Raw genomic sequence first — 26,139 nt, forward strand, 5'->3', positions numbered from 1 at the left:
CACCCACGGCAGCACACACAATTCCATTCAGTACAAATTTTAACCACGAGAGACTATGTATTATTACATGAATGCTTAAAAAAGATAAACACAATATGTGACTATGCTAAATGTAAAATGACAGCATGAAAAAAAATACATTTAAATCGAAAGCATAATGCTAATCATTTATGCCAATTTTTTTACCCAGGAAAGCCTTAATCAGTTTTAATGCTCTCTTTTAGAAGAGTCCAACATTTAGATGTTTGTCCACTACCATTAATGAGTATTTAGCATGTTGATTGAAACTGCAGTACCCAGAGAACACCCATGCCGGTCACTGCAGGTTGGTTAAGGGAGAACTCAAGACGATTTCAGATATCACTCGGCACTGATGTTAACCATTGCTCTCTGTCACCGTATGTACATTGAACTTTTTTCACACTATTCTTGGTTCTTTCGGTAAAGTCACGTAGAAGGGATGGCTGCTTGCGTTGTGGCCGAAACGTGATAATTTTATTTTATTATGTTTTAGTTTTATTATTTTATTATTTCCTTTCTACGTGACTTTACCGAAAGAACTGAGAATATGAATCCCTGCAGTCACGAAAGCTTTAAATCGAAATATTTTCACACTGTACGTAGCCAACCGTGCTACAATCCTTGTAACAATCCATCTAGCACCTGTACACTAACAGATGTCTGGACTTCATCTACTCCATCTTTGCTTATCTTAAAAGGGTCATTTATGTGCTATGAAAAAGGGCCATTGCCCAAAACGACGCCAATTACATATTTTGTTTCTTTTAAGGCCGCAGTGTTACTGACTAATGTGTTGAGTTTTTTTTATTGCTCATTTTACATTGCTTTAATTAAGATACTAAACGATAGTTTGACTGAAGAAGTTTCATACAACCAGGTCACTGGCCTTGTTGATCATAACCAGAATGCGCACGCAGCACCGTCCCCCACCTTGTGGCAGCTGCGGTCGATGGGGTCGAGGGCGGTGGGGCGCGGCGCGAGCACACGTACGTCATCCCGGCCACACTCCAGCACGGCCCACAGCTCCGTGACCAGAGTCCTCGTGTAGCCTGCTCGAAGACAGCAGCTCTCATTCTTTGTTTTTATCACATTATCAAAAGTTTAAAACTCATGTCAGACATGCCAGCGTACACAATCTGGGTATGTTTCTACAAGCGCTGAATTGCATTTTTGTTTACATATTCTTTGGTTCTTTCGGTAAAATCACGTAGATAGGAAAAAAAAAGTGAATTAAAAATAATACAAATAAAATCAAAATAATAAAAAACAAAAACCACTCATGTAAACTGTAGCCTGGTTCTTAATCTGAGTGAGTGTACTGGCAGTCTATAATGTAGACTGTAGCCTGGTTATTAAGTTTGGTGAGTGTACTGGCAGCCTATAATGTAGACTGTAACAATGGTTATTAAGCTGGGTGAGTGTACTGGCAGTCTATAATGTAGACTGTAGCCTGGTTCTTAACCTCGGTCAGTATATAATGTTAGACTGTAGCCTGGTTTTAAAGCTTGGTGAGCGTACTGGCAGTCTATAATGTAGACTGTAGCCTGGTTCTTAACCTCGGTCAGTATATAATGTTAGACTGTAGCCTGGTTTTAAAGCTTGGTGAGCGTACTGGCAGTCTATAATGTAGACTGTAGCCTGGTTCTTAACCAGAGTGAGCGTACTGGCAGTCTATAATATAGACTTATTCTTTGGTTCTTTCGGAAAAATAAATAAAATAAAAAACCACGACCTTTCGATCACAAAACAAGCGATCGTCTTCAGGAGGAAAGAGGGGGAGGTCACCGAATGCAACCGTTTTTTAAAGGTTTCAAAAATAGTGGACGTGGCACAAACGCTCTGGCGGTGAAAGCATGGACATGCAGTGTAAAAAAAACGTCGTGGTGCCAGAACGAAGTGGGCGAGGCATATGTGCCCTGGGGTAAGGTAACAAGAAAACACAAATCAAGTCATGAAATGACCTGTGCTCCCTTGACAAAAGAACGCAAATCAAGTCATGACCCAAGGTGGTTGATGACATCTTTCCAATAATTGCTGAGTTTGTACCCATCTTCTCTGTTGAAATTGTGTCTGTATATATGGGTGGCTTCATGAACAAACTCTTTGTTGATAGCCAGTGGACTTGCAAAGTACCATCGTCTTAGAGAAATAAATTTCGTGTGAGCCAGCTACATTAAAACAATGATCAACCACTGCAGAAGAATTTGTCCCACCGTGTTTCAAATCTGCCTCATGCTGACGAACACGGTCCGAGACATGTCGCTTAGTTTCCCCAATGTAACTGCTGCCACAGATACAGCTTAGTTTGTAGACGCTGGGATATTGCATGTCAGGGATCTTGTCCTTCACAGATGGGATCAGATCACGAATGTTATGTACTGTGTTAAATCGGACTTGGATATTGTTTTTGTTCATGATTTTGAAAATATTTTTGGTTACCCCTGCTATGTATGGCAAGGTGATAGTTTTTTATTGGATCCTCATATGGCTCCTTTCTCACGGTTGGGGTGATGACTTTGCGGATTGTGTAGTCAGAGTATCCATTCGCCTTGAGAGCTTGGTGTACGTGTTTGAGTTCACTGGTTAGGTGTTCATGGTCGGCGATACATTGAACTCTAGGGTGTAGAGTTTTGATGAGGGAATTCTTCTGGAATGGATAGTGGTGGGAGTGAGGTTTTAGGTAGGCATCAGTATGGGTTGCTTTCCTGTAGACAAAATGGCTCATTGAGCCATCTGATCTCATTTTGATTAGGACATCCAAGAAAGGTAGCTTGCCATCCTTTTCTACCTCCATGGTGAATTTGATGGCTGGGTGTATGAAATTGATATGGTTGAGGAATTGGTTCAGAGCCGGTTGGCCATGTGGCCAGATGACAAACGTGTCATCCACGTACCTCTTCCACAAGGACGGGCATAGAGTGGATGCTTAGATGGAGTCCATCTCAAATTTTTCCATGAAAACAATGGCTACAACCGGAGATAAGGGAGAACACATAGAGGTGCCTTCAGTTTATTTGCAGAATGTTCCATTCCAGGTGAAATATGTATTGGTGAGGCAGTGTCTCACCAGGGCTGGTACATCAACATTCAATCCTTGTTGGACCAAATCTTCAATGATTGCAATGGTATCGGGCACAGGAACTTTGGTGAACAAAGAAACTACATCGAAACTAACGACCAAATCATCTGGGGACAGTGAGATGTCCTTAATTGATGATACCAGGTGAGCTAAGTTAAGTACAGAAGAGGTGGTCTGACCAGTGAATGGCTGTAAGGTCTCAGTGGGTGAGCCAATGGTGGAGACGATGGGACGAAGGGGTCAACCTTCTTTATGGATTTTTGGTAAGCCATATAATCAGGGTGGTCTAGCAGCAGAAGGTTTCAAAGAAAACGTTTTGTTCTGTTCAATTAATTAAGCTGAATCAGTGAGGATACTGTTCGTTTTGTAACGAGGCTGTTGGTAGGGTCTCATTTAATTTTTGTGTAGCTACCATCATTAAGTAGGTCCTGAATATTAGTTATAGCCCTGTGAGCCGAATGGCTCACAGGGCTATACCTAATAAATGAACTTGAACTTTGTTCATGATGACCGTGGCATTGCCCTTGTCGGCTGAGAGGATGACGATATCATCCCTCTTTTTCAATTGAGATAACTCAAAACGCTCATCCTCATCCTTACTGATGTTGCTGACTGGTATCTTAGCGCTTTTGAGGGTTGCAGCAATTTCAGATCTTGGCATGTCTGCAGCGATGTGTCCCAAACCCCTAAGGGCTACATCGACCTGGGCAATAATGTCATCCACTGGTATGTATTTGGGGGTAACTGTGAAGTTCAGCCCTTTAACCAGAACCAATTTTAAACCATTGGAAATTGGACTATTACTCAGATCAATAACAATCTTGTCAACGTCTAACATTTAATGTGTGGATCTGGTTTCTTCTTAGAAAGGAGGTTGAACTTGTAAATCAGGTTATCTTTACATTTAGCTGACATTGTAGCAGCTGATGAAGCATTCATGTTACCTACATGTTCCCAATCAGATGTTGACATTTTTTCTGTCAATGTTAAGTGTGTTTTCAAGAGTATCTTGTCCACATGATCTAGTTCAGTGCAGAGCAGTCTAATTCTCTCTGAGATCAGGGCCTGAACAAAATTCGTTTGGCATTGGAAGATGTGACAGCAGCAGAGGTCAGTGTAAAGGAGATCAGTATTACCTTAAGAGTCGTGGCATATCTTCAGAAATGTGAGTGACTCGATTAGATGAGCTTTCTTGTCTCGGAATTTGTTAAAAGATCTTACGGTTATGTGGAAATCCTCCCCGTAGAGGCGGTTAAATTTTGATTTAAAACTTTCGTGACTGCAGGAATTCATATTCTTTGGTTATTTCGGTAAAGTCACATTGTGTAAAGCAAAAATGCTCCTAAAGGCTTACTCATAAAACCATATAAATGCTTTGTCAAAACAGTGAACGCTTTTTTATTTGGCTGAGTATGTTCCAGGGACACATTGTGCAAATAAAAAATATAAAATAATAAAGCCCATATTTCAAATAAAGTTTCCCCATATTACATAGGGGGAGCATAGTTTTAGAATATATGTGCATTAGAAACACGTTACATGGTAAAATTGGGGAGAAGTTAACATAACTGTGTGTGTGTAGATGTCTTACCAGAGTTGTTAACAGCAGCAATGCCTGGAGCAGTGGCTGACACCTGTGTGACCATTACTCCATAGCCAAACTTCTCGCACTTGCTCACCTACACAAGCACATCACACTAAGTCACCAATATAAAGTCTATCATATTCATGATTTCCTAGTCCTACATCTTTGTGAATGTACCGCTGCTTTCCCAAATAACTGCTGGATAATGGCCTTCCCAAGCTTTGTGGTTCGTGATATTAATTTAACCATACTTCACCAAAGATGGTCAATGTGGGTTAGTGAAAACGTGGGGCATGGATTTTGGAGAATATTACAAGATGAAAAATGCTCTAGCACTGTCCTCTGCTGAAAACGTAGCCCTGCAACAGAAGCCGACAGCACCTATTGTATGCATGGTGGTCACACATTGAGCACTATTCAGGCTCAACAGTGCTTAGCTGTCCAAATCTGCAAAGATCAATTCCGCATCCTTTGGCCATAGGTATGTTTTATGCAAAGGAGTATATATATGAATCTTGACTCAAAGCTTTCGTGACTGCAGGAATTAATATTCTTTGGGTCTTTCGGTGAAGTCACATAAATAGGTTCAAAGAAAATAACAAAAAATAACAAAAAACTACGACGTTTCGATCGCAATACAAGCGGGCGTCTTCCAATGCGGAACCTGAAGACGGCCGCTTGTGAAGACAACCGCTTGTGTTGCGATCGAAACGTCGTAGTGTTTTGTTATTTTTTGCATTTTCTTTGAACCCATCTACGTGACTTTACCAAAAGACTCAAAGAATATGAGGATAAAAATATTCAATTGTGACAGAGAAATACAATCAACATAACAAGTAGAGAGAACAGTTTCAAATGTAGTGCTCTATTTGGAGCCGTTTACTAATTAAATTCAACCTACAATGTTTATAAATGAACACACCATATGGCAATAAGCGCACCTGCAGCTTGCTTGTGTAGCGGCTGAACATGTATGCAACGCACTGGCCAATGGCTCCGGTCTGCTGCAGCAGCAGGAGCCCTCGAGGGGTCGCGGCAAAGTTCAGCAGGTTATCTAGCAGAGTCTCCTCCCATGCTAGCCTGCGGGTGCATCGGCAAAGGGCACGCGGGCATACACAGTCACACAAACACACAAAGGCCCCCCCACCCCCCCCCCCAATTAGCCTTTATCAGACTGTTGGGACAAGTGGTGTGACTGAGCACACATTAAGGGCAGCACAGTGCATGATGGGGTGCATACTCTTAGGTTTTTTCGGTAAAGTCACGTAGGTAAAAAATAAAATAAAAATTAATAAAAGTAAAATAAAAATCACGACGTTTCGGAGGCAACACAAGCTTCCGTCTTCAGGTGGAACCGTCACAGCACGATTGCTGTATCAAGTATCAAGTGATCAAGTATCAAGTGATACAGCAATCGTACTGTGACGGTTCCACCTGAAGACGGAAGCTTGTGTTGCCTCCGAAACGAATATCAAGTGATACAGCAATCGTGCTGTGACGGTTCCACCTGAAGACGGAAGCTTGTGTTGCCTCCGAAACGTCATGATTTTTATTTTACTTTTATTACTTGTAATTTTATTTTTTACCTACGTGACTTTACCGAAAAAACCTAAGAGTATGAATCCTTGCAGTCACGAAAGCTTCAAATCTAGAATATATGATGATGATGGGGTAGTTTGGCCAGCAGCACACCTAGCCGCCTTGGTCTGGCCTACACAAGGTTCCTAGAGCTCATTTATGGATGTAAGTTGAACTTCTTTCGCACCGTACGTAGCCAACGGTGCGAATCGGCTTAGTCAACCTAGGGCAGGCCCAGGACCAGTGTTGAGATCACTCACCAGTGATGTTAGCCATTGCCAGGGATCAAAGTCAGGTTTCTGTGTTCTTAGCGCAATTTACTAACCACTTCACCACCCCTCCCCACACACAAATGCATTCACGTAGACTTGGACATACACAAACAAACACATGCACAGTCATACAGGCACAAGCACAATGCAGCATGATGCATTTTAGCCATTCAGAGTAATGTTTGGCACAGCAGCCTCATACTCACAATGCCTGTGTGTCTTGGCTGGATGAGGGCATACAGCTGTCTTCACCAGACACTGGAGTAGGAGCCCTCTCTACTGCACTGCTCGCCTGTGAATAGTCGTGCAGCCATGGGGTATGGGCTACAAATCATCGAAAACAAACAACTGCTGTACATTAAACACATTCCTGCGGAGGGAGCTGGTAGGAACGTTGGGTTGCTCGGTCAATGGCCAGGGTCAACGGCGGCGTGGTGTATTCCGCAAATATGGCTGACTGTGAGGGCGGGCACAAGCCGGCATGAGTAGGTTAAACGTTGAGTTTTATAAGGGCACCACGGTGTGACCAGCCCCTCCCCACCCAGCCCCACCCCTCCCACCCCCCACCCAGCCCCTCCCCACCCTCCCCACCCAGCCCCTCCCCAATCTCCCCTCTCCACCCAGCCCGACCCCTCCCATTTTTGTATGCACGATGGACGGATGGACACAATAATCCCCTGTGGGCTGGTGGAACCAGGATAGTTGGAAGTGGAGTACGAGACAGCCAGGGTAGAGCTTAAGATTCGAATACACGTGAGCAATCGTTGCCTGCAGTTGTCACCGGCAACACATTTACTGTGAGCAGCTATGGCAGCTTAGTGTGGCAGTATTATAGAGTGATGGAATTCTGTGATGGAATTCTGTCTCACAATGAAAACAGTGTTTTCTGAATAGGATGTGATATGAACCACAATTTACCTACAAAACACACAACCTTGAGGAGTCATGTGACCACTGTACGTGATCTGGTTTGATGCTGCGATTCCAATTGCCCACAAGTTGAGGAGAAGAGATCACTTTTGTCCAAATTTGTCAACCTAAAAATTATTTTATGACAGAAAATGGTACCACAATCACTGCAGGATGACACTTGCTGGAAATTACCGTCTTAAAATTGCTCGAGTATATTAAGACCTGTAGGCACTCACTCATCTTTGGGGAATGTTCCTGCTATGATTAGAGGTTACATTAAGTCGCATGAACTTCCACACCCACCATCAGCTCTGTATTGCCTTCAAGCTATCCGAAGCCACCATGGAGGGAATTTTTCATTTTCAGCAAACCAGTGTTGATTTAAACTAGATTCGAAGCTTCGTGACCGCAGGAATTACTCTTTGGTTATTTCGGTAAAGTCACGTAGAAAATGGAATCAAATAATAATAGAATACGACGTTTCGATTGCAACACAAGCAACCGTCATCAGGTAAGAATGAATGAGAAAAAAAACATAGTGAACTTATAAACACAATGCAACACAATACATTCTTTCATTCTTTGGAGGAACGTGGCCAGCCAGGTGGGGTGTTGGCTGTTGTGTTGTCCGACTCTCTGTGTTGTGTTTCATTGTGTTTCTAAGTTACTATGGTTTTTTTTCTCATTCATTCTTACCTGATGACGATTGCTTGTGTTGCAATCGAAACGTCATATTCTATTACTATTTGATTTTATTTTCTACGTGACTTTACCACAAGAACCAAAGAGCAGTGTTGATTTAGTCAGCATTCTTTTCATTATAGTCTAAGTCCACACGGATGACATTTAGTCACTCTTAGACTAGTCAATTAAAGAAGTGAAAAAATTGTCTACTCTTCAGAGTGTGTAGTTTCCCTCCTCCCCAAATATTGCCAAATCAGACATTTTGTCTCATTATAGTCAGTCACGCTTTTGGCCTCTGACGGGTAGTCATTGTCATCCTTGATGACTTTTGTCTTACATGCAGTTATCATCGACTAAAATAAAATAAAAAAACACCGAGTCGACGATTATTTTACGACTTATCTCGCCAAAAATAAAATCAACACCGCATCAAATGCACACACGTACCTCCCTCCAGGCGTGCGCCAGGCAATCGTGCAGACGGTATGGCTGCAGCACCTGGAGCCCCTCGGCTGTGTTATAGAGTTGGCGACAGACGAACACAAATGCTCCGATCACGGCCCAGGGCAGCAGCACGGGGCCCGCGGGTGTGACCAGGGGTCCGTCCAGCGTGCGCTTGCAGAACTCGACGATCACGTGCGCGGGAGATGACCTGGGTTCGATGAAGCGAGGCAAACAAAAGATCCGGATGAGCCCATTTATGAGCGTAACAGGTAATAGTGAAGAATTGACTTGAGGTGGCGGGTGGTGATTCATTGAAATTCCACCATGTGTTCCCATTTAACAGCAGTAATGTTAACATTGAATGTGATTAGGAATGTTTTTTGTAAATCAGTATAATGAAGTACAGCCCGTTTCTGGATAAAGGACTCCATATGCAGTGTCGATCATGGGGATCATTAGAACATACTGCATCACATTATTTATAGTGGGTTGGTGAAGTGGGGGTTTGTTTAACACGTAGGCTTTCGCGACCAATATTACCAGTTCAGATATCACATGTCACTGATGTGGGCTATGGTTGGGAATCAAACTCAACCGGCACGGTTAAGGAATCGATTCTCGGTTCAAATATTGACCCTGAATTAATTAACAAGACAGGGAACTTGGCAAAGGGCCACAGAGTGAGAAAACAGCACATTACAATGCATATTCACCCTTCCATGACACAGAGGACATGATCTACATGGTTTATTGTTTTGTGTCCAATTTATATATTGCTTCATATTTGGCTTATAAATGTAGTGTTAAAATTGTTTTAATATTAAAGCAAAAACGGTTATTTGGAAAGAAATATAGATCTTCATGAGTCAGACCTTGCTGGTAGCAGATATTATTTCTGTAGAAAATGCTACTAATACTTAATACTAGAGATTGCTTTAAATATTTCCAATGCAAGGCACTACCGAATTAACCAATGATAGTAATTTAAAAGCTTTACAATTAAAACTATACAACACTACAATTAAATTTACTCTACATGCTCAGCCATACAAATTATTTAATTTAGCAAAATTTGTAATATTGTAATATTAAATTGTAATATTTTTAGAAATTGCACTTGACATAACCTAAGGTTATTTTTACACACTAAATACCAAATCTCCACCACAATTCAATGCATTTTCAAGATTTTGCAGTATTATATATGCTGCTGTGACACATGTAGAATGCATATTGGCTGCAGAGTTTCTCTGAACCCGAATTAATTATTCACGTAACATATATAGGCGTGCATTTACAGTATTTGGCTGCTATACATTTCCACGTGATAAGCCACATCGTTGAGCGATCATTTGTGGCCAGGGCGCTTCTGAAAAATAGCTCTGTGTGCCTTGCCTGGTAAAATACAAATTGTTTAGTTTTTTTTTATATATGTGCGGCTTAACACCCATGAATAGAATTGTCCAAATATTCCAATACAGAAGCCTGTATCGAGCCAGCAAAGCTTTGCTGGATAAACAAAGGGCATTATTAAGTGTATTATTACGTGAATCGGAAATTAAAAAAGCTGAATTTTAGGCTTGCACACTGAACTTAAATATCAATGTTAATGTATTAACTGATAAATGATATGAGCTTAGAAATGTTCAGTGCCATTAATGAATTGTACATGCCACTTTAAGGAAATTTTGCTTTCATATCATATATATACTGCAATATGTTTCTTGAATGAATAGTAATACAACAAGCAGCTGGAAGCCTGCTTTGACAAGCAAGATAAAGTTAGACAATAAAAATGACCAACAACCATTTTTCATATGCTGACAGTTTCAATGAGAAGTTAATGAGCCTCAATAGGGTCTCATTTGGCACAAAAGCCCATATATCACCGGACCATTTTCAATTAAAATGGCTCGTAGTAAACAGAGCAGCACGCTGTCGCTGTCCATACCGTAGAAGCTGAGTGAAAGCACAACCTTTGTATCTCATGATCCAAAGGAGTTGGTGCCACTTGGGGTGGCAAATACTACCAGTATGCACCACAGGCAGTATCCGACATGGGCGGAAAGCTGAGTGTACATCCTCCTGTTGTGTTTCATAGAGATTCTTCCTATTTATATTCATATCACATCGATGTTTCATTTCACATTCATATTTTACCAAACAATATCTCTATCACACAGGCTACGGTACCCTCTTAATACAATTTAACATGTTAAAAAAAGCTAACACGGTTTAATTTGCTATCATTTAGAAATAGAATGCTTCTAACAAAAACCATTGTTAGCATTTGCCCCCCTAGGTGGTACAGATACCTTATATTTGGACAAAACCAAGTGTATGTATATCAGAACTATGCCTGTATAAAGTATGGTTATGTCCATCTTACTGGTAGGAACCTCTTGGTTACACCAGCCCACAGGGGATTATTGTGTCCGTCGTGCAGGGAGGGGCTGGGTGGAGAGGGAGGGGCTGGGTGGGGAGGGTGGGGCTGGGTGGGGAGGGGAGAGTGGGGAGGGGCTGGGTGGGGGGTGGGAGGGGTGGGGCTGGGTGGGGAGGGGCTGGTCACCCCGTAGTGCCCTTATAAAACTCAACGTTTAACCTACTCACGCCGGCTTGTGCCCGCCCTCACAGTCGGGCATATTTGCGGAATACACCATGCCGCCGTTGACCCTGGCCATTGACCGAGCAACCCAACGTTCCTACCAGCTCCCTCCGCAGGAATGTGTTTAACTATACTATTCTCGTTATGCTTGTTTGCCTGGGAAATCCTCACTGAAGAGCAATATTCTGTTTTAAGAGGGTCTTGCAAAGTTTTTGCAGAACGGGGTTTGATGTTGCTATGTATGCCAATTTTTCAGAATTCTGATATGTTGGCCAATAGCAGTTACAATGTATTTTTTTTAGCTATGGGAGGAAACTGGAGAACCTGGAAGAAACCCATGCAGAGCAGGTAAAGAACATACAAACTCATCTCAGAGAGGCACCCGAGTAGGGGAATCAAACCCAGGCCCTTCTTGCTCCGAGGCACAAGTGTTACCCGTGCGACGCTAGATCCCACCTACTCTTTGTTTTTTTCGGTAAAGTCACGTAGGTTGAAAAACAGGAAAACAAATTAATTAAATCACGACGTTTCGGAGGCAAAACAAGCCTCCGTCTTCAGTTGGAACCGTCACAGCAAAAATTACTGTAACAGGAGAAGGGAGCTCCAAGAGACACGACCTTCAAAACTGATTAAGGGAAAGGGAAGAGGAGCCATCCTGGCTCCTGGTTAAGGGAAAGGGATTTAATTTACTTGTTTTCCTGTTTTTAACCTACGTGACTTTACCGAAAAAACCAAAGAGTATGGTTCCTTGCAGTCACGAAAGCTTCAAATCTAGAATTAGATCCCACCTGCCAGCCTGGGCGTTCTGCTTGCCCTCCCCCCACAGCAGCAATGAGAGGCCGCGATCCGTGGAGGCCACACGAGCAAGAATGTCGGCCACGTGCAGCAGCGTCGATTCTTTGTTGGCACCACTCTGTGCACAGTCGCAAGAGACAGAACACGCCCTGTCATGAGGCGACACGCTCGTACGTCTAACGCACAGTCGGCTAATGTAGTTGTATCAACTATACAAGTTTCAGTGAATCGCTTCTCTTCAGGTACGGGGATTTTAATACACACTTAGAAACTTAATTTAGCTAGCAAGGTCAACATGAAATGCATTTTGGTGTGGAGCGATGGTGCAGTGGTTTGCGCACTGCACTTTGAAGCTTGTAACCTGAGTTATATTCGTTGCCACGGATAACATCAGTGTCATGTGATATCTGAAACCGGTCCTTGGTTACTTTCCTTCACCAACCAGCACTGACCAGCGTGGTGAAGTATGGTCAAACAACTTACTGACTGGCATAGCATATGCATGACTTTTATCCAGGAGTAGATTAATAATGTGTTAAAGGCAGTTACTAAGTCTAAGCAATATTTTTTGCTATTAAATTAAACGCATTCAGCCTTATAAGTATTCGAAAAGCCAGGCATTAATTCTAAAATTGCAAAAAGCTACGTATAATCCAGCAGTTTAATTTTTACGACCGCAAATCGACGAGTGAATGAGAAAAAACACATTTGTCCTTTGACTTACACTGTTTGCATATTCCTGTTATAGGTAAAAAAAAACGTCCATAATGAAAGGGTTTCAGATAAGTAAAAATCCACTGTACTGTGAAATTAAACTGACAAATGTGAATCACATTCTCCTAAAAACCGTAGCTTTTTTGACATGCATAGAAATTCTGCATGCTGCGGTGCAACTGCTGACCTGGCTTTATTCACAGACCAACAGTGTTGCCATTCCAAATCTTTCACTTTACTAGAGCATGACAGCCAGCTTAGATGTACACTAAATCATTAAACTCAACACGAAACTGCACAACTGTGGACAATGCCAACGACAATGGCAACAGTGGCCGTGACACACGGAAACTTGGTACACCACCCAAAAGCAAACATCACTCGCGGAAGGAAAAGCTGCTTGCAAAGAGTTTGCCTCGCTCGAGCCTTTCAGCGCCATTATTCATTTGTGGGTATGTGCGAGCGTGTAAATGGCAGTGAAGTCAAAGTTCATATTCTTGGGTTTTTCGGTAAAGTCACGTAGGTAAAAAATAAAAATAAAATAAAAATCACGACGTTTCAGAGGCAACACAAGCCTCTGTCTTCAGGTGGAACCGTCACAGCACGCTCGCTGTATGCCATGTTCGAGCCTTTCATTTACTTGATACAGCGAGCGTGCTGTGACGATTCCACCTGAAGACGGAGGCTTGTGTTGCCTCCGAAACGTCGTGATTTTAATTTTATTTTTATTTTTTACCGAAAATATGAATCCTTGCAGTCACGAAAGCTTCAAATCTAGAAGTCAAAGTTCAGGCTCACCATTCTGCCTTCCAGGCAGGCGGAGATCGGCAGTGTAAGGGCGTGCACCACGGCGTCATTGTAGAGGCAATCGGTGGCACTCTCCTTGCCCTCGCACAGCATTCTCAGGACCCCAAGCGCCAGCGTGCCAGGGTCATACACGTCTGCATGGCGGTAAACACCACACACGCCATCGCTTTGCTCATCCCGAGGATATTATTGATTCGTTCGACGCACTATGAATCTATAATAAACAGCTCCTTGTGAAAGGGTTGCGCTTTAAAATACGGAGTTTTTGTTTGCCAAGTTAAATTTGAGCGGTCATGTCGATCGTTCGGCAAAGAAAGTTGCACTGCTCTGCTGAGTGACGTATCATGTTATGCTTAAAAAAGTAATGAACATCACGGGTGGGTCGGTTGATTTCTGACCAGAACGTGTTCCCGACTGTTTCTTGAATTGCCTGGGTGCTCCGCCATGCATGCACATGAGCTCGACACACAGCACCATCACGTCTGACAGGGAAACTGGTTCTGCAGAATAAAAAAAACATAAACACACAGAGGCGCACGGCCAAGCAAGCATCTTTCATTTTAAAATCCGAAAAACATTGTCATCTGTCTAACCCGTCAAAATATCAAACGCACTCTTATCACACCAACACATTCCAGCGTGAAAGAAATAAACATATTCTCAAGCAGTATCACCCTCACAACAACGGCTTTCCTGGGTTAACAATAGAAGGGTAACTAAGCCCCAATGTAGCTATTAATATCTATACTTAAGCTCATGATACATGCAATGAATCGCATTTGTAAGAATCAATACTTTTAAGATTTGTGTATGTCGTGTCAAATATGGTTACTTTATCCAAACAGCCATGAAAGGCTGCTACATTGACCACACTGTAAATAAAAACGATCAATGCTTGAACTGAATAACAAACCCTCAATCTTTACACCTCTATGTACGAAGCATGCACTCTAAAATTATTGTAATGTTTTATATCGAGATGTATACACGAAAGGACTTAATTTTAGATTTGAAGTTTTCGTGACTGCAAGGTAAAAAATATGAAATAAATTAAAATAAATTCACCTTAATTTATTTTACATTTTTTACCTACGTGACTTTACCGGAAAAACCAAAAAGTACGAAAGGACTTGTTAACAATCGAACCAGACATGAGGACAATAACAAACAAAATGGAAGAAGGCTGAAGAGTACAAAAATAAGCATGGACACGTTTGGAATTCTACTGAGCGACACGAAGAGTAACACATGGTTATTCTTTGGTTCTTTCGGGTAAAGTCACGTAGGTATAAAATTAAATAAATTAAATCACGACGTTTCGGGCGCAACACAAGCGTCCGTCATCAGGTGGGACAACCACAGCAAGAAACAACTGCTGAAGTGGCTATATAGCCTCGTGTTACGGCAGCCATTCTGCACACTTCAGCAGTTGTTTCTTGCTGTGGTTGTCCCACCTGATGATGGACGCTTGTGTTGTGCCCGAAACGTCGTGATTTCATTTATTTTAAACCTACGTGACTTTACCGAAAGAACCAAAGAATATAGATCCCTGCAGTCACGAAAACTTCAAATCTAGAAGGAACACATTGATCAGGGAACAAACACAAATGAGTGACATATTATGCCGATGGTTAAGTGAATGAGCTTCAGCAGAACACATCATTCGAAGGGATTATGATTTATGGAAGAGAATGGTGACATAATGGCTATCAAAAGAGAATATGAATGAGGATAACCAATAGAGATGGAGCAATGAGATCAGCTCATCTGTAGGATTATATGGATTGCGACATCTAGCTATGTGTGGGGAGCGGTGGTGCCGCGGTTAGCGTAGCTACGCGATAAACCTGAAGACTCGAGTTCGATTCCCGTTGACGGCCAACACCAGTGACGATTATCTGAACTGGTCCTGGGCTATTCCTAGGTCGACTCAGCCTCAAATGAGTACCTGGTGCGGTGTGTCAACATTGCCATTCGGGAGACAAAGGCGGTTGGACATGGTGCTGGCCATCCACCCCCTCGTGTGACGTGCCGGCCTTCATAGATGCTCGCTAACAGCACTCCTACAGTCTGTTATGGGTATACGGGGGATCTTTATATTTTTCCATCTAGCAGTGAATAGAAAATGGCTGATGTCGATGAAAGAACTTGAATACATTTGACATTTCATTATTTTGAATCACAAAATGATTCAATGGTTCCACTGCCGACAATGGCAATTCTCCGGCAACGCTTTACCCACCTTTGCGATTTGCAATGATGAGCGGGAAAAGTTTGCGTCCATGGGCGTACATCAGCAGCCGTCCCAGCATGCACAGCGAGTGCACAAAGTGCAGGTACAGCAGCTCGGCCCGCGTGTATGTTGTTCTTCGCCCGCTATCTGTGTGCACAGAACACAACGTGCAGTTGGTGGCGGATTTAACGACACATTTACATTTAAGCGATCTAACCCCCCCAAAAAAAACTATATTATGGGTGCAGGTCTTCAAGAATTATTATAATTACCACATCACACAGAAAGTTCCTTGTTCTCATCAGACGTCGAAAAGTAACCAGGGTTGAACCAGGAGAGTGCTTGGATGAGCGACCACCATGCCTAACAGGTTGTCATAAGGCTGTGGGGCTACGTGGTGGGCAGCAGAGAGCAGTGCAAAATTCTAGACTCACATGTCTATGCTCCCCCACCTTCACCAACCTGCACTGACCAGCATGATGTATGTAAGTAGGGTCAACTAACCTTCACGATAAACCGTGGGGAGGCCCTCGTCCAGCAAAGATTGACAAAGGGTCTGTACAAAGAAACCTGCTACATCCTATGTGTCCAACCATAATTGCCAACTCCTTGATATTAAACAATCAGTGGTATGGTGAGGAAGGAATTTCAGATGCACTAGTATAGAATCTTGAATTGTTTGGAGCATATACAGTCACATATTTTATTAATTTGTGCTATTTTCTTGGCTGCAAATGTGTGAAAAATATAGCCGAATATTTTTAGTCATTGTGTTTAGACATTTGTTTTCACTTTCTGTTTTCAATGTTTTTTTTTATTCCTTTACTGTACATTATTTGTTTTCACCCCCAGGGCTCACTTGCGAAATACTATTGTCTCACTGGGCTCTCACCTCGATATAAATAACATTGATGTACAACATGCAAATATGTAAGTATTTATTCTTGTCATAATTGGTCCAACATATTTTAACATTGTGAGGGATCTTTACATATTAAAAGCATGCAGAAGATCTAATGGAATAACTTACCAGTGCCTGAATTTGAATAGTCAACACGTTATACAATGTCAATTTTGATGTACAGAGTAACTTAATGCAACTGCATTGCAAGATGAATCATGTTCTATATTTACAACAACAAAAAAACACAATTACTTCATTAAATAAAAACACAAAGTAACATTACCCTCTTCTGGCAAACTATACCCATCTGCAGGCTGGGTCATGTAACCCGCATTCCCAGCATGCTCAAGCAGCTTGTGTGGCCAGATAGAGGGGGCTAAATGGGCATGGCACAGGCTAGGTTGACCAATGTGTTAAAAAGAATTTGGAGCCGATTGGATTTGCCGATGACTAACACCAGCAAGTGTCAAGATCAGTCGTTGTGGTGGAGGCTCATGAAGGATACTTCTAGGCAGCTGGAGGCATTTGCCCTCCAGCAACAACAAAGGGTGGATGAGCAACGCTCATAATGAGTGGAGCGCAGGGTGGCTAAAACACTTCAAGTTCGCACAGTGGGTTGGACAGGTGGTGCATCTGCCAGTAATTTCAGGTCAGCTAATCCATGGCACCTGGATATGTTCCATGACCTCCTGTAAGCAAGCCTTTGACACTTCACGTTGCCTCAATGTGCACCTAGCCTGGTACAAATGCCGTGGTGACGTCACCGTCACTTAGTGGCGAATGGAAATTGTTGTTGTGTAGGCACAGTTGCTACTGGAAGTCCCCTCAGGCAATAGAATGGTTGAGATGTGACTTAAGGTGCTTGGAGGTGCTGAGGCCTTTAAGTTCCCAATACATTCAAATCCTTGAATCCTTTAAACAATGTCCATGTAGAATCCAACAGGCTTAGATGTACTGCCCAAACAAATTTAATATGAACTATTCCTGAATGACAAATGGCATAAATCCAGAGAGCAACCTGAATTCAACTATTGTCGCAAAGGAATATATCTCAGCACAGATATTATGGATGTCACGGGAATAACTAATTTTTTTTCCAGCTCCTCTTCAGAGGTAGATTAACTGCCAATAATGTCAATGACACGTTTGGTCTCTTGACACCACTGTTACATGTTTTAGTGCACAAAATCACGGAGTTCAACAGATACATAAATCACCTGTGCAGAAATCCTAAAATCAACAAATTAAATTAATTCACTAATTAACGTACAGGATGGAGTTGCTAAGAATTGATGTATATTGCTTTGCTGGGAATGATTCACAACTCAATTTTAGTGGCCCTAGATGCCTAAATTCTAACACTGCTTTCCCAAGTCACTCATGTGCAGATTTACTTAAGATTCTTTACAATGAAGATTAATTAATCACGTCACAGTATAGCTCTGTAAGACTTCAGAAACAATAGAATCACCACTAGTTTGTAGGGGTGGGTGGCTTCATGATGGATAGTTTTTGTACAGGAACATGGCACTATCCCTGTATCACTAACCATCTTCCACTGCATCACGAGCACAGTGGTACTGTGCAGATCATCTATATAACTGAAAACGATTCACTGCTCAATAGTTATAAGACCAACATTCCGAGGGGAGTAGTGCAGTGGTTTGCGCAATAAGCTGCGAACCCAGTAACCTGAGTAAAATTTTGCAAAAATTAATAACATCAGTGGCGAGTTATATATGAACTGGTCATGGGCCGATTAATTCACCAATCAGCAATGACCAGCATGGTGAAGAGGCCTTCATCCAGCAGTGGATTGACAAGGGGCTGTAAATTAAATATTATGTTACGAGTCCTATAGAATGGTAGCAATCTTTCCATTCGATGAGAATGATGGCATCAATGAAGCACACTATTAAAAAATAATGACCGTACTGACAAAAGATAATGAATGAATACATTAACAAGGGAATGAATGACAGCAACTTAAAGGTTAGTAGTCTCGGTGAACAACTGCTCATGCATTTATGAACTGGATGATGAAGAAGGGGATGAAGGGATGAGAGGATGAAGGGATAAGGCAATGGCAGAATTGTGAAATTAAGGGATGAAGGCGTGACAGTCTGACAGCGATCCGCAGGATGAAGGAATCGAACATTGGATGGATATGATGGCACTCACGAATGGTCTGCTGCTGTAGGCTTGCTCTCATCTCCTCCGTCCCATCCTGGCAGCTCTGCAATGCCTGCCTGTAGCTGTAACACTGCTGCACAGCATCCTTAATCTGTCCACACCAAATCATAACATCAATGTACTCCAGCATAACACAATCCTGTATTCCACAATGTACAGCCATTTTTTGTCAATCAACTGCTGGATGATGGCCTCCCCCACACTGTGCAGGTCATGGGGGTTATTTGATGACACTTCAACACGCTGGTCAGTGAGGGCGGGCAGCATAAACATTATACTTTTATTTTTTTCAGGTGGAACCTGATGACCTGATGACGGAGACTTGTGTTGCCTCCAAACGTCGTGATTTTTATTATTTTATTTTTATTAATTTTTATTTCCTTTTTTTACCTATGTGACTTTACCGAACAAACTAAGAGTATGAATGCTTGCAGTCACGAAAGCTTCAAATCTAGAAGCATAAACATTGGAGCATAGTACAGTACAACAATCCGTTTTAATACAGTGTCTTCTCCTGGCCACACTGGAGCCCCGGCAGATACCCATGTAAATTAGCATCTACATTTGCACAGGAATATGAAGACTGACAATTTGGTCCACGTTTTTAACTTAAGCCATCTGCGAAAGGACTGAGAACTTACCAGTGAGATGTATTTGGTCTCCAACAGCCGAAGTACCACTGTCCTGCTGTAGTAGCCATGCTATGGAACCAAAACAATGCATGCATGTTCAGTCCACAACTTGATTTGCAAGTTGTGCAATGTCCCTCAATATCCCACCTCCGTCAGTTATAAATACGCTATAAGATTCCTGAGCTGGATATTTTTATTATTAGTTTTGAATACCTATTTTTCTGGACTATATTTATATCCAGAAACGGTAATGAAAATATCTCAATCGTGAAATTATGCTGCAATTGTTATTTCTTTTCAAAAAGGGAAACAGAAGTGATATTAATAATCAAAGACCAATCAGCCCCCTCTTGCACATATATACATATTGTTCACAACAATCTGAGGGAACTGGAAAGTGGAACATTTAGAGTCAAACGAAACGTATGTGCATGCTGGATTTAGGAAACTTTTCTCTTCCATCGACCACGTGCATACTATAAATAAGATTCTGGAAATGACCAGTGGATATCACATTGACTCTTACTTGGTTGGGAAGAACAACAGCAGTAAAACATTGAACATGCCTCACCATCCAGAGTTTGAACCAGGCTGCTTTCGGGTCCAATAATGACAGCAGGCAAATGGGATGGATGATGTTGTGAGTGGTGTCCTCTCTCTGTGGGCGGTCTGATGAGCAGGCGAGGAATGACAGAGTGCTTTCCACAATCTCCTCCATTAACCTGAATGGGACAAGCACAATCCAGTGCAGGCATCACTCATCAGCTGTCATTCATGCAGGACGCACTGTACCCATGAACAAGTCACCCAAAATATGCTCCATCTCGTCAGATCTCAAAAGCAAAGCAGGACTGAAGCCTGAATATCTCTTGGTTGAAAAACCACTGCATAAAAGGTGCTAGAAATTAAGGGGCAACATGGTAGGCAGCAGAGGATATTGAGGAAAAATCCATTGTTGTAAGTACTATGCTTCTATATCTATGCTCGTCATCTTCACCAACTCATGCTGACCATCGTGATGAAGTATGGTCAAATAAACCCAATGGTGTGCAGAGGTCGCCATCCAGTAGCGGATTGACAAAAGGGCAAAACAATTACATAAAACTTGTACCCTGTATTCCACTTCTCCAAAAGGACTCCAATTTGTTCTGCGCAGGAACGAAAAATCCACCAGTGTTTATGGGCCTGTAATAAGCCCAGTATTTAGTTAAAACTCTGCGATGAGAGGCTAAATAAGTGTGTACACTTTTTTGAATCGATAAAACAATTCCAAAATAGTTTTTGCAACAAAACTCGCATCACATTTTTGGTCATTTGCGAGGCATATGTGCGTACTTTTCAGGTGAACGGATCCAAAACGATGGCACCTCTTTTTGAAAGTCATTCAGCAATCGTATCTGCAAAGTTTCAAATGAACAGGCAAAACAACACAATATTTTACATATTAAACGTATGAATTCAACTAATACTAAGTGGAAATAGTTGTGCTGAACCTCAATATATGCTCGTTATCTGTCATTGTTTGAGAACTATCAATGACAACTAAATTAACTTGTGTAATATGCAAAATATGACCACTGTGAGCTGATATAATTTTAATGAAAGTGTGGACCACCTTGCTCATCTACTTGGGGTGCCACGGTGGCAGGATGTTAACTACCTCGCCTGGTATGCAGGAGGTCGTGGGTTCGATCCTGACCCTGACGCCTGTTTATTTGGTGTTGGCATGTTCTTCCCATGGTGGCCGCGTGGATTTTCATGCCGGTTCTCCAGTTTTTCCCTCCACATTTAGAAAAATTTGTTTTGAGTATTTGGCTGCTATAAATTTCCACAATCGGCCACTTCATTGAGATATCATTTGTGGCCAGGTAGCTTCTGAAAAAGAGATACATTGCTCAGTGGGCCTTACCTGATAAAAACGTTTACTTAATTTTAATGGGAATGGAACATCATGCTGTACCTTAGATATATTATTGATTCACCCATCCACAGTTTGATGAACTGTCACCATTTCGGGTTGAAAACTTTATTTGCAAATAGATTTTTGTTCCCTTGAAATGAGTGTGCACTCTGCACTGATGTGAATCTTTGCAATTCGTGAGGGTACAGTTCAGAATACCCGTATATGAATTTGAAATAATTGTTTTATACGCACAATTAGATACATGCACGAGTGAGAGTAAGAATCTATTTTAATCAATACATTGATTAATGTTGTATCCACACTATAACTGCTTGCTCTACCGAGCCCAATAATGTTCACTGTGTAACCAACTGAAACTAAATTGTCGATTTGTAACAAGATAAATAGGCACACGTCTCCTCCATGTATCCGTCTCGCCATGTGACAAAATTTAAGTGTTGTTTGTACAAGCCATTAGCCGCACGACCTTTTTGGCAGTGCATCATTTCAGCAGCGATGATTTATAAAATCTGTGGACCGAATTTGACATATGGTGTCTCATTATCAGTCAGGCTTGCTTTAAAACAAAAACAAGCATTGATTAATAAAAGCAAGCCATGAATCAAGCACACCTGATTCTGCAGATGAGGCAGGATATTTCGAAACCGGTCCAGTTTGTTGGTATTGAATAAATGCTGCTGAATTGTGCACAAAAAACGTTGTGCTGCTGATGGGTTGTGTAAGAAATATTTGTAAATTTTTTATGTGGATAGACAGATTTGTAAATGACGAAGACATATTGTCTGCTTATTATTATTTTGTTGAATTCTAGTCCTGCACTGCCATCTCCTGGCCATGCAATTCTTACACTTACGATAAATGTACGGAATGGTGCGTGTAATAATTATTTAAAAGTATGCCACATATATGCAAAGGATATTTACATTCAAGCTAAATAAGCATTTGGAAATGTACAAATTGGACAAAAAAGCACGATACAAAACTGTGATGAAATGAGATAAAAAAGACAATTTCTGTTTATCTTTCTTCTCTCAGTGCAAGATGAGAATTTCTCTTTACCATTTCTCTACCGCTTCTTGAACTACGGTCACATTTAGACGCCATATCAATCCGAATTGTAATTGATTATTCATTGGACGGCAGGACGACCCTGAATTGTGGCAACGTTGAATCGCAATGAGGTGAGCTGTTACACACCGAGTTATGAATGCGTGAAATGTACACCTGCTCAAATGCATTATGTTTTCGATTTAAAGCTTTCGTGACTGCAAGGATTCATCTTCTTGGTTCTTTCGGTAAAGTCACGTAGAAGGGAAGTAATAAAATAATAAAAATAAAACATAATAAAATAATTCTCACGACGTTTTGGCCACAACGCAAGCAGCCGTCCTCAGGTGAAGACCAGGTCTGTCGGGAAGACAGCGTCTTCACCTGAGGACGGCTGCTTGCGTTGTGGCCGAAACGTCGTGAGAATTATTTTATTATGTTTTATTTTTTATTATTTTATTACTTCCCTTCTACGTGACTTTACCGAAAGAACCAAGAAGATGCATTATGTTTTGTCGCAGATTTTAAATCACGCAGCAAATACAGCATGATTGAACATTGTGTAGTCGATTTTTGCAGCTATGCATTACATTTTGAAACTAAAATGTTTATTTGTAGAACCGGTCACGTAGAACGTAATGTACTGTATACAGTACGCTAGGGTATCATCCATTTCGATTGGAACAATTCACTGGCACGCCCAATCCACAGCAATTCCAGAAATTGTAATTCAAGATCACAATTCCATTCAATAATAAATTATTAACATTGTGGTAAATTGTAGCATCACTAGTGGCTGCAGGGGTGACGTGAGCCTATTAAATGCCATGCAGATTCTGAAGCATGCAATTCCATGACTGTATCATGAGCTTTAGTAGAATCAATGCATAACTCCCCAATAGTGTGCATATAATCTAAAAATCTTCATAAGAATATGGAGGCATGTGCAAATTTAACTACCAGAGCAACGTTCCAGGTCACATTATATATTTATTGTAGTATCATAAGACGCAATTATTTTCCCCGCCTTTCAGAAAATGCACTCACCGACAAAGTTAAGTTTATTCACAAAGCCCCCATATCCCATGTGTATGTATATTGAATTTCTTTCGCGCCGTACGTACCCACCGAGCAAATTGACAAAGGGCTGTACATGTTTTCATGGTGACTTGTCTAAACATGTTGTTTTAAGGTGTAGAAAGTCAGAATAGATTTCTGTACCTTCCTTTTGACCTTTCACTGATTTTCCAGTGGGGCCATAAAAACACCTTGCCACCTTCAATACTGTTGAGACTTAAACTAAAATGTTCTTCACCGAACCAGTTCAATAAGCACCTTCAATATATTTTAAATCTGTTCTTCTTTCCAAAGACACTAACCCAGTTTTCCTTAGCAACTGTTTCCGCTATTCTATCTTCAAACCTTCTCATGATTTATCAACATGAATCCTGGCTTGACGCGTAATTTTTTTGTTGATTATTTCTCTTGCTCATGGCACCACCAAGATACTTTATTTTATGTAAATTATCTATTTAGAAAGCGGCAACTCCTGACATTCCTAAAAAAGATCACAAAAACCTCAACCCAATCATCAATAACACCGCTTTAAAATGAAAAATCTATAATAGTTGACGTTTTGGGCAATGGTCCTTCTTCATAGTACAAAAATAATAATTGGTTCTTAAATTAATGAAGTAGTGCTCTCACATCAAAGCCAAATATAACCCAGGTACGAAACATGAGGTGGTAGGTGGCCAGCACCACACCCGGCCGCCTTTGTCTCCCTAGTGGCGATGTTTACACATCGCACCAGGTACTCATTTGAGGCTCAGTCGACCTAGGGGAGGCCCGGGATCAGTTCAGATATTTGTCACTGGTGTCGGCCGTGAGCGGGAATCGAACTCGGGTCGCTGGGTTTCTAGCATAGGGCACTGACCATTACACCACTGCTCTCGCATCTCACATTGTGTGTCAGTCAACAAAAACATTTTATGATGGAATCAGATCAAAAGCTATTCACCTTCATGCTGATTCAGTCCTTTTTCCAATGTCACTCTATTTCATCTCAGTTTTCTCCATTTGCTTGTTCTCATGATAATTCTAAAGCCAGTACGAATCTGAAGTATCTCGCAAAATTCTACACACGACTCTACCCGTATTAATGGTCCTCACCATAAGAAAAGAGTTTCCTTACAAAATTGCCATACAAAATATTTTTTTTATACATCATATACCATACTGCTCAAAACAGCATGTCCTATCATTCCAGTGAACAATTGTGAGTTATAGTAGAGTACATTGAGTTATGCAAAGAAAATATTATTTGGCAAAATACAGGACACTGTATCTATTTTAAAACAGTATATTAGACGTGACTATATATGAATATGCACGTTTTTTAAAAGTATACTCTTTACATGTTCACAAGTGGGCATGATGGAGGGGTATGTACCTTCTTAAGCAGATGTTCCGTGTTAGCATTGGTAACGTCCAACCCACCAGAAAAGCTGCCAAGACTGCCCATCTGGGAATGAAACTCATTCTCCAAGTGTTCCGCTGCACAAAACATGATTTAAGAAAAAAAACTCAGTGAGCAGTTGTCTCCGAGGCAATTCGTTGCCCACGTCCCTCGAACCATTAAAATGTGATCTCGTCATGATGTAAAAATGTTATTGCGCAGCTTACCCAGGCTGGTATAGATTTCCTTGGTGACGTGCGGTGAAGAGGCGGTGAACATTTTTGCGTGCAAACGCAAGCTCTTGTCCTGAGCCAAGAAGGAGAAAACAAACCGATATGTGCCACTACATTTGCTTATTTATTCCAATCTATGAGTTTGACAAAGGCTAATATGACAACAAAAAGCAAATATTGCTTGACATTCATACACTCTGACAACCACTTTGTTTGTGCAAGTGATACATTACAAAGAATAAAACTCTACGAGCCCATTTAGGTGGCAAGGAAATATCAAAATGCAAGCTGGTCAACGACACCTGGATATAAACGTCACGTACGTATTTTACACGTGTATTTTTTTTACTAAAACCCTATATTAGACCTATATATGTTAGCTTTTAAGAAATAATAAAAACCCACATTCACTTGTGTTCTTTCACATCAGCCAGCTTAATACAAATTGGGTATTTGCATACGAAGTATATTAACTTTCAACCCTGTAAATACACTTATGCATAGAAAGCCTCCCCACACTTTCCCATGTCAGTCATGAGGGCTGTCTGAACCATACTTGGCCACACTGTTCAGTATATAGGTTTGTGAAGGGCGCAGTCAGTTCAGGTATCGCTTGTCAATGATGTTAGCTGTCGCCCAGGAATCAAACTCAGGTCATCAAGTTCATAGCACTGTACTAACCACAGTGGCACAGCTGTTTGTACAACATCAAAAACTAAACAACGAATACAAAATCCACGAAAGTAATTCAGCAAACAACTACACTGTGAATCTTGCATTTACCTTCACTTTGTGGGCAGCAAAAATAAACGTGCGTTAACATCGTAGTGACAACAAATTAATTAGGCTCACACTCAGAGTGGGGTCAGCATCTCCGAGAGCATCCATGAGTCCCTTGCGCAGTGAGCTCCAGCTCTCACTGGCCAGAACGTCCGACGGGGGCAGCGAGTACAGGGCATGAAGTGCGTCCCTGCGCACCTGCACGCAGCACCGGCCAAGCATCATGACAGGTTTCACGA

The 26,139-nt window shown here is 41.5% G+C and overlaps 1 protein-coding gene across 1 annotated transcript in view; it reads right to left on the bottom strand.

The window, feature by feature from the left end:
* TBC1D32 (TBC1 domain family member 32) overlaps positions 1-26,139 on the bottom strand; it is a 53,257-nt gene that overhangs the window by 20,069 nt on the left and 7,049 nt on the right. The window contains exons 6-21 of the mRNA XM_078615469.1: positions 25,973-26,098; positions 25,115-25,193; positions 24,882-24,985; positions 20,794-20,855; positions 20,030-20,180; positions 19,468-19,527; positions 18,815-18,917; positions 15,739-15,876; positions 13,895-13,996; positions 13,488-13,630; positions 11,969-12,093; positions 8,579-8,783; positions 6,742-6,827; positions 5,627-5,765; positions 4,692-4,779; positions 952-1,070 (exon numbers count right to left, since the gene is read on the bottom strand). Of these exons, the coding sequence (XP_078471595.1) occupies positions 952-1,070; positions 4,692-4,779; positions 5,627-5,765; positions 6,742-6,827; positions 8,579-8,783; positions 11,969-12,093; positions 13,488-13,630; positions 13,895-13,996; positions 15,739-15,876; positions 18,815-18,917; positions 19,468-19,527; positions 20,030-20,180; positions 20,794-20,855; positions 24,882-24,985; positions 25,115-25,193; positions 25,973-26,098 (1,830 nt within the window). The remainder of the gene's footprint in view (positions 1-951; positions 1,071-4,691; positions 4,780-5,626; positions 5,766-6,741; positions 6,828-8,578; positions 8,784-11,968; positions 12,094-13,487; positions 13,631-13,894; positions 13,997-15,738; positions 15,877-18,814; positions 18,918-19,467; positions 19,528-20,029; positions 20,181-20,793; positions 20,856-24,881; positions 24,986-25,114; positions 25,194-25,972; positions 26,099-26,139) is intronic.

The sequence above is a fragment of the Lampetra planeri genome, chromosome 47 (genome assembly GCF_965212315.1).
Source record: "Lampetra planeri chromosome 47, kcLamPlan1.2.h2, whole genome shotgun sequence".
Taxonomy (NCBI): domain Eukaryota; kingdom Metazoa; phylum Chordata; class Hyperoartia; order Petromyzontiformes; family Petromyzontidae; genus Lampetra; species Lampetra planeri.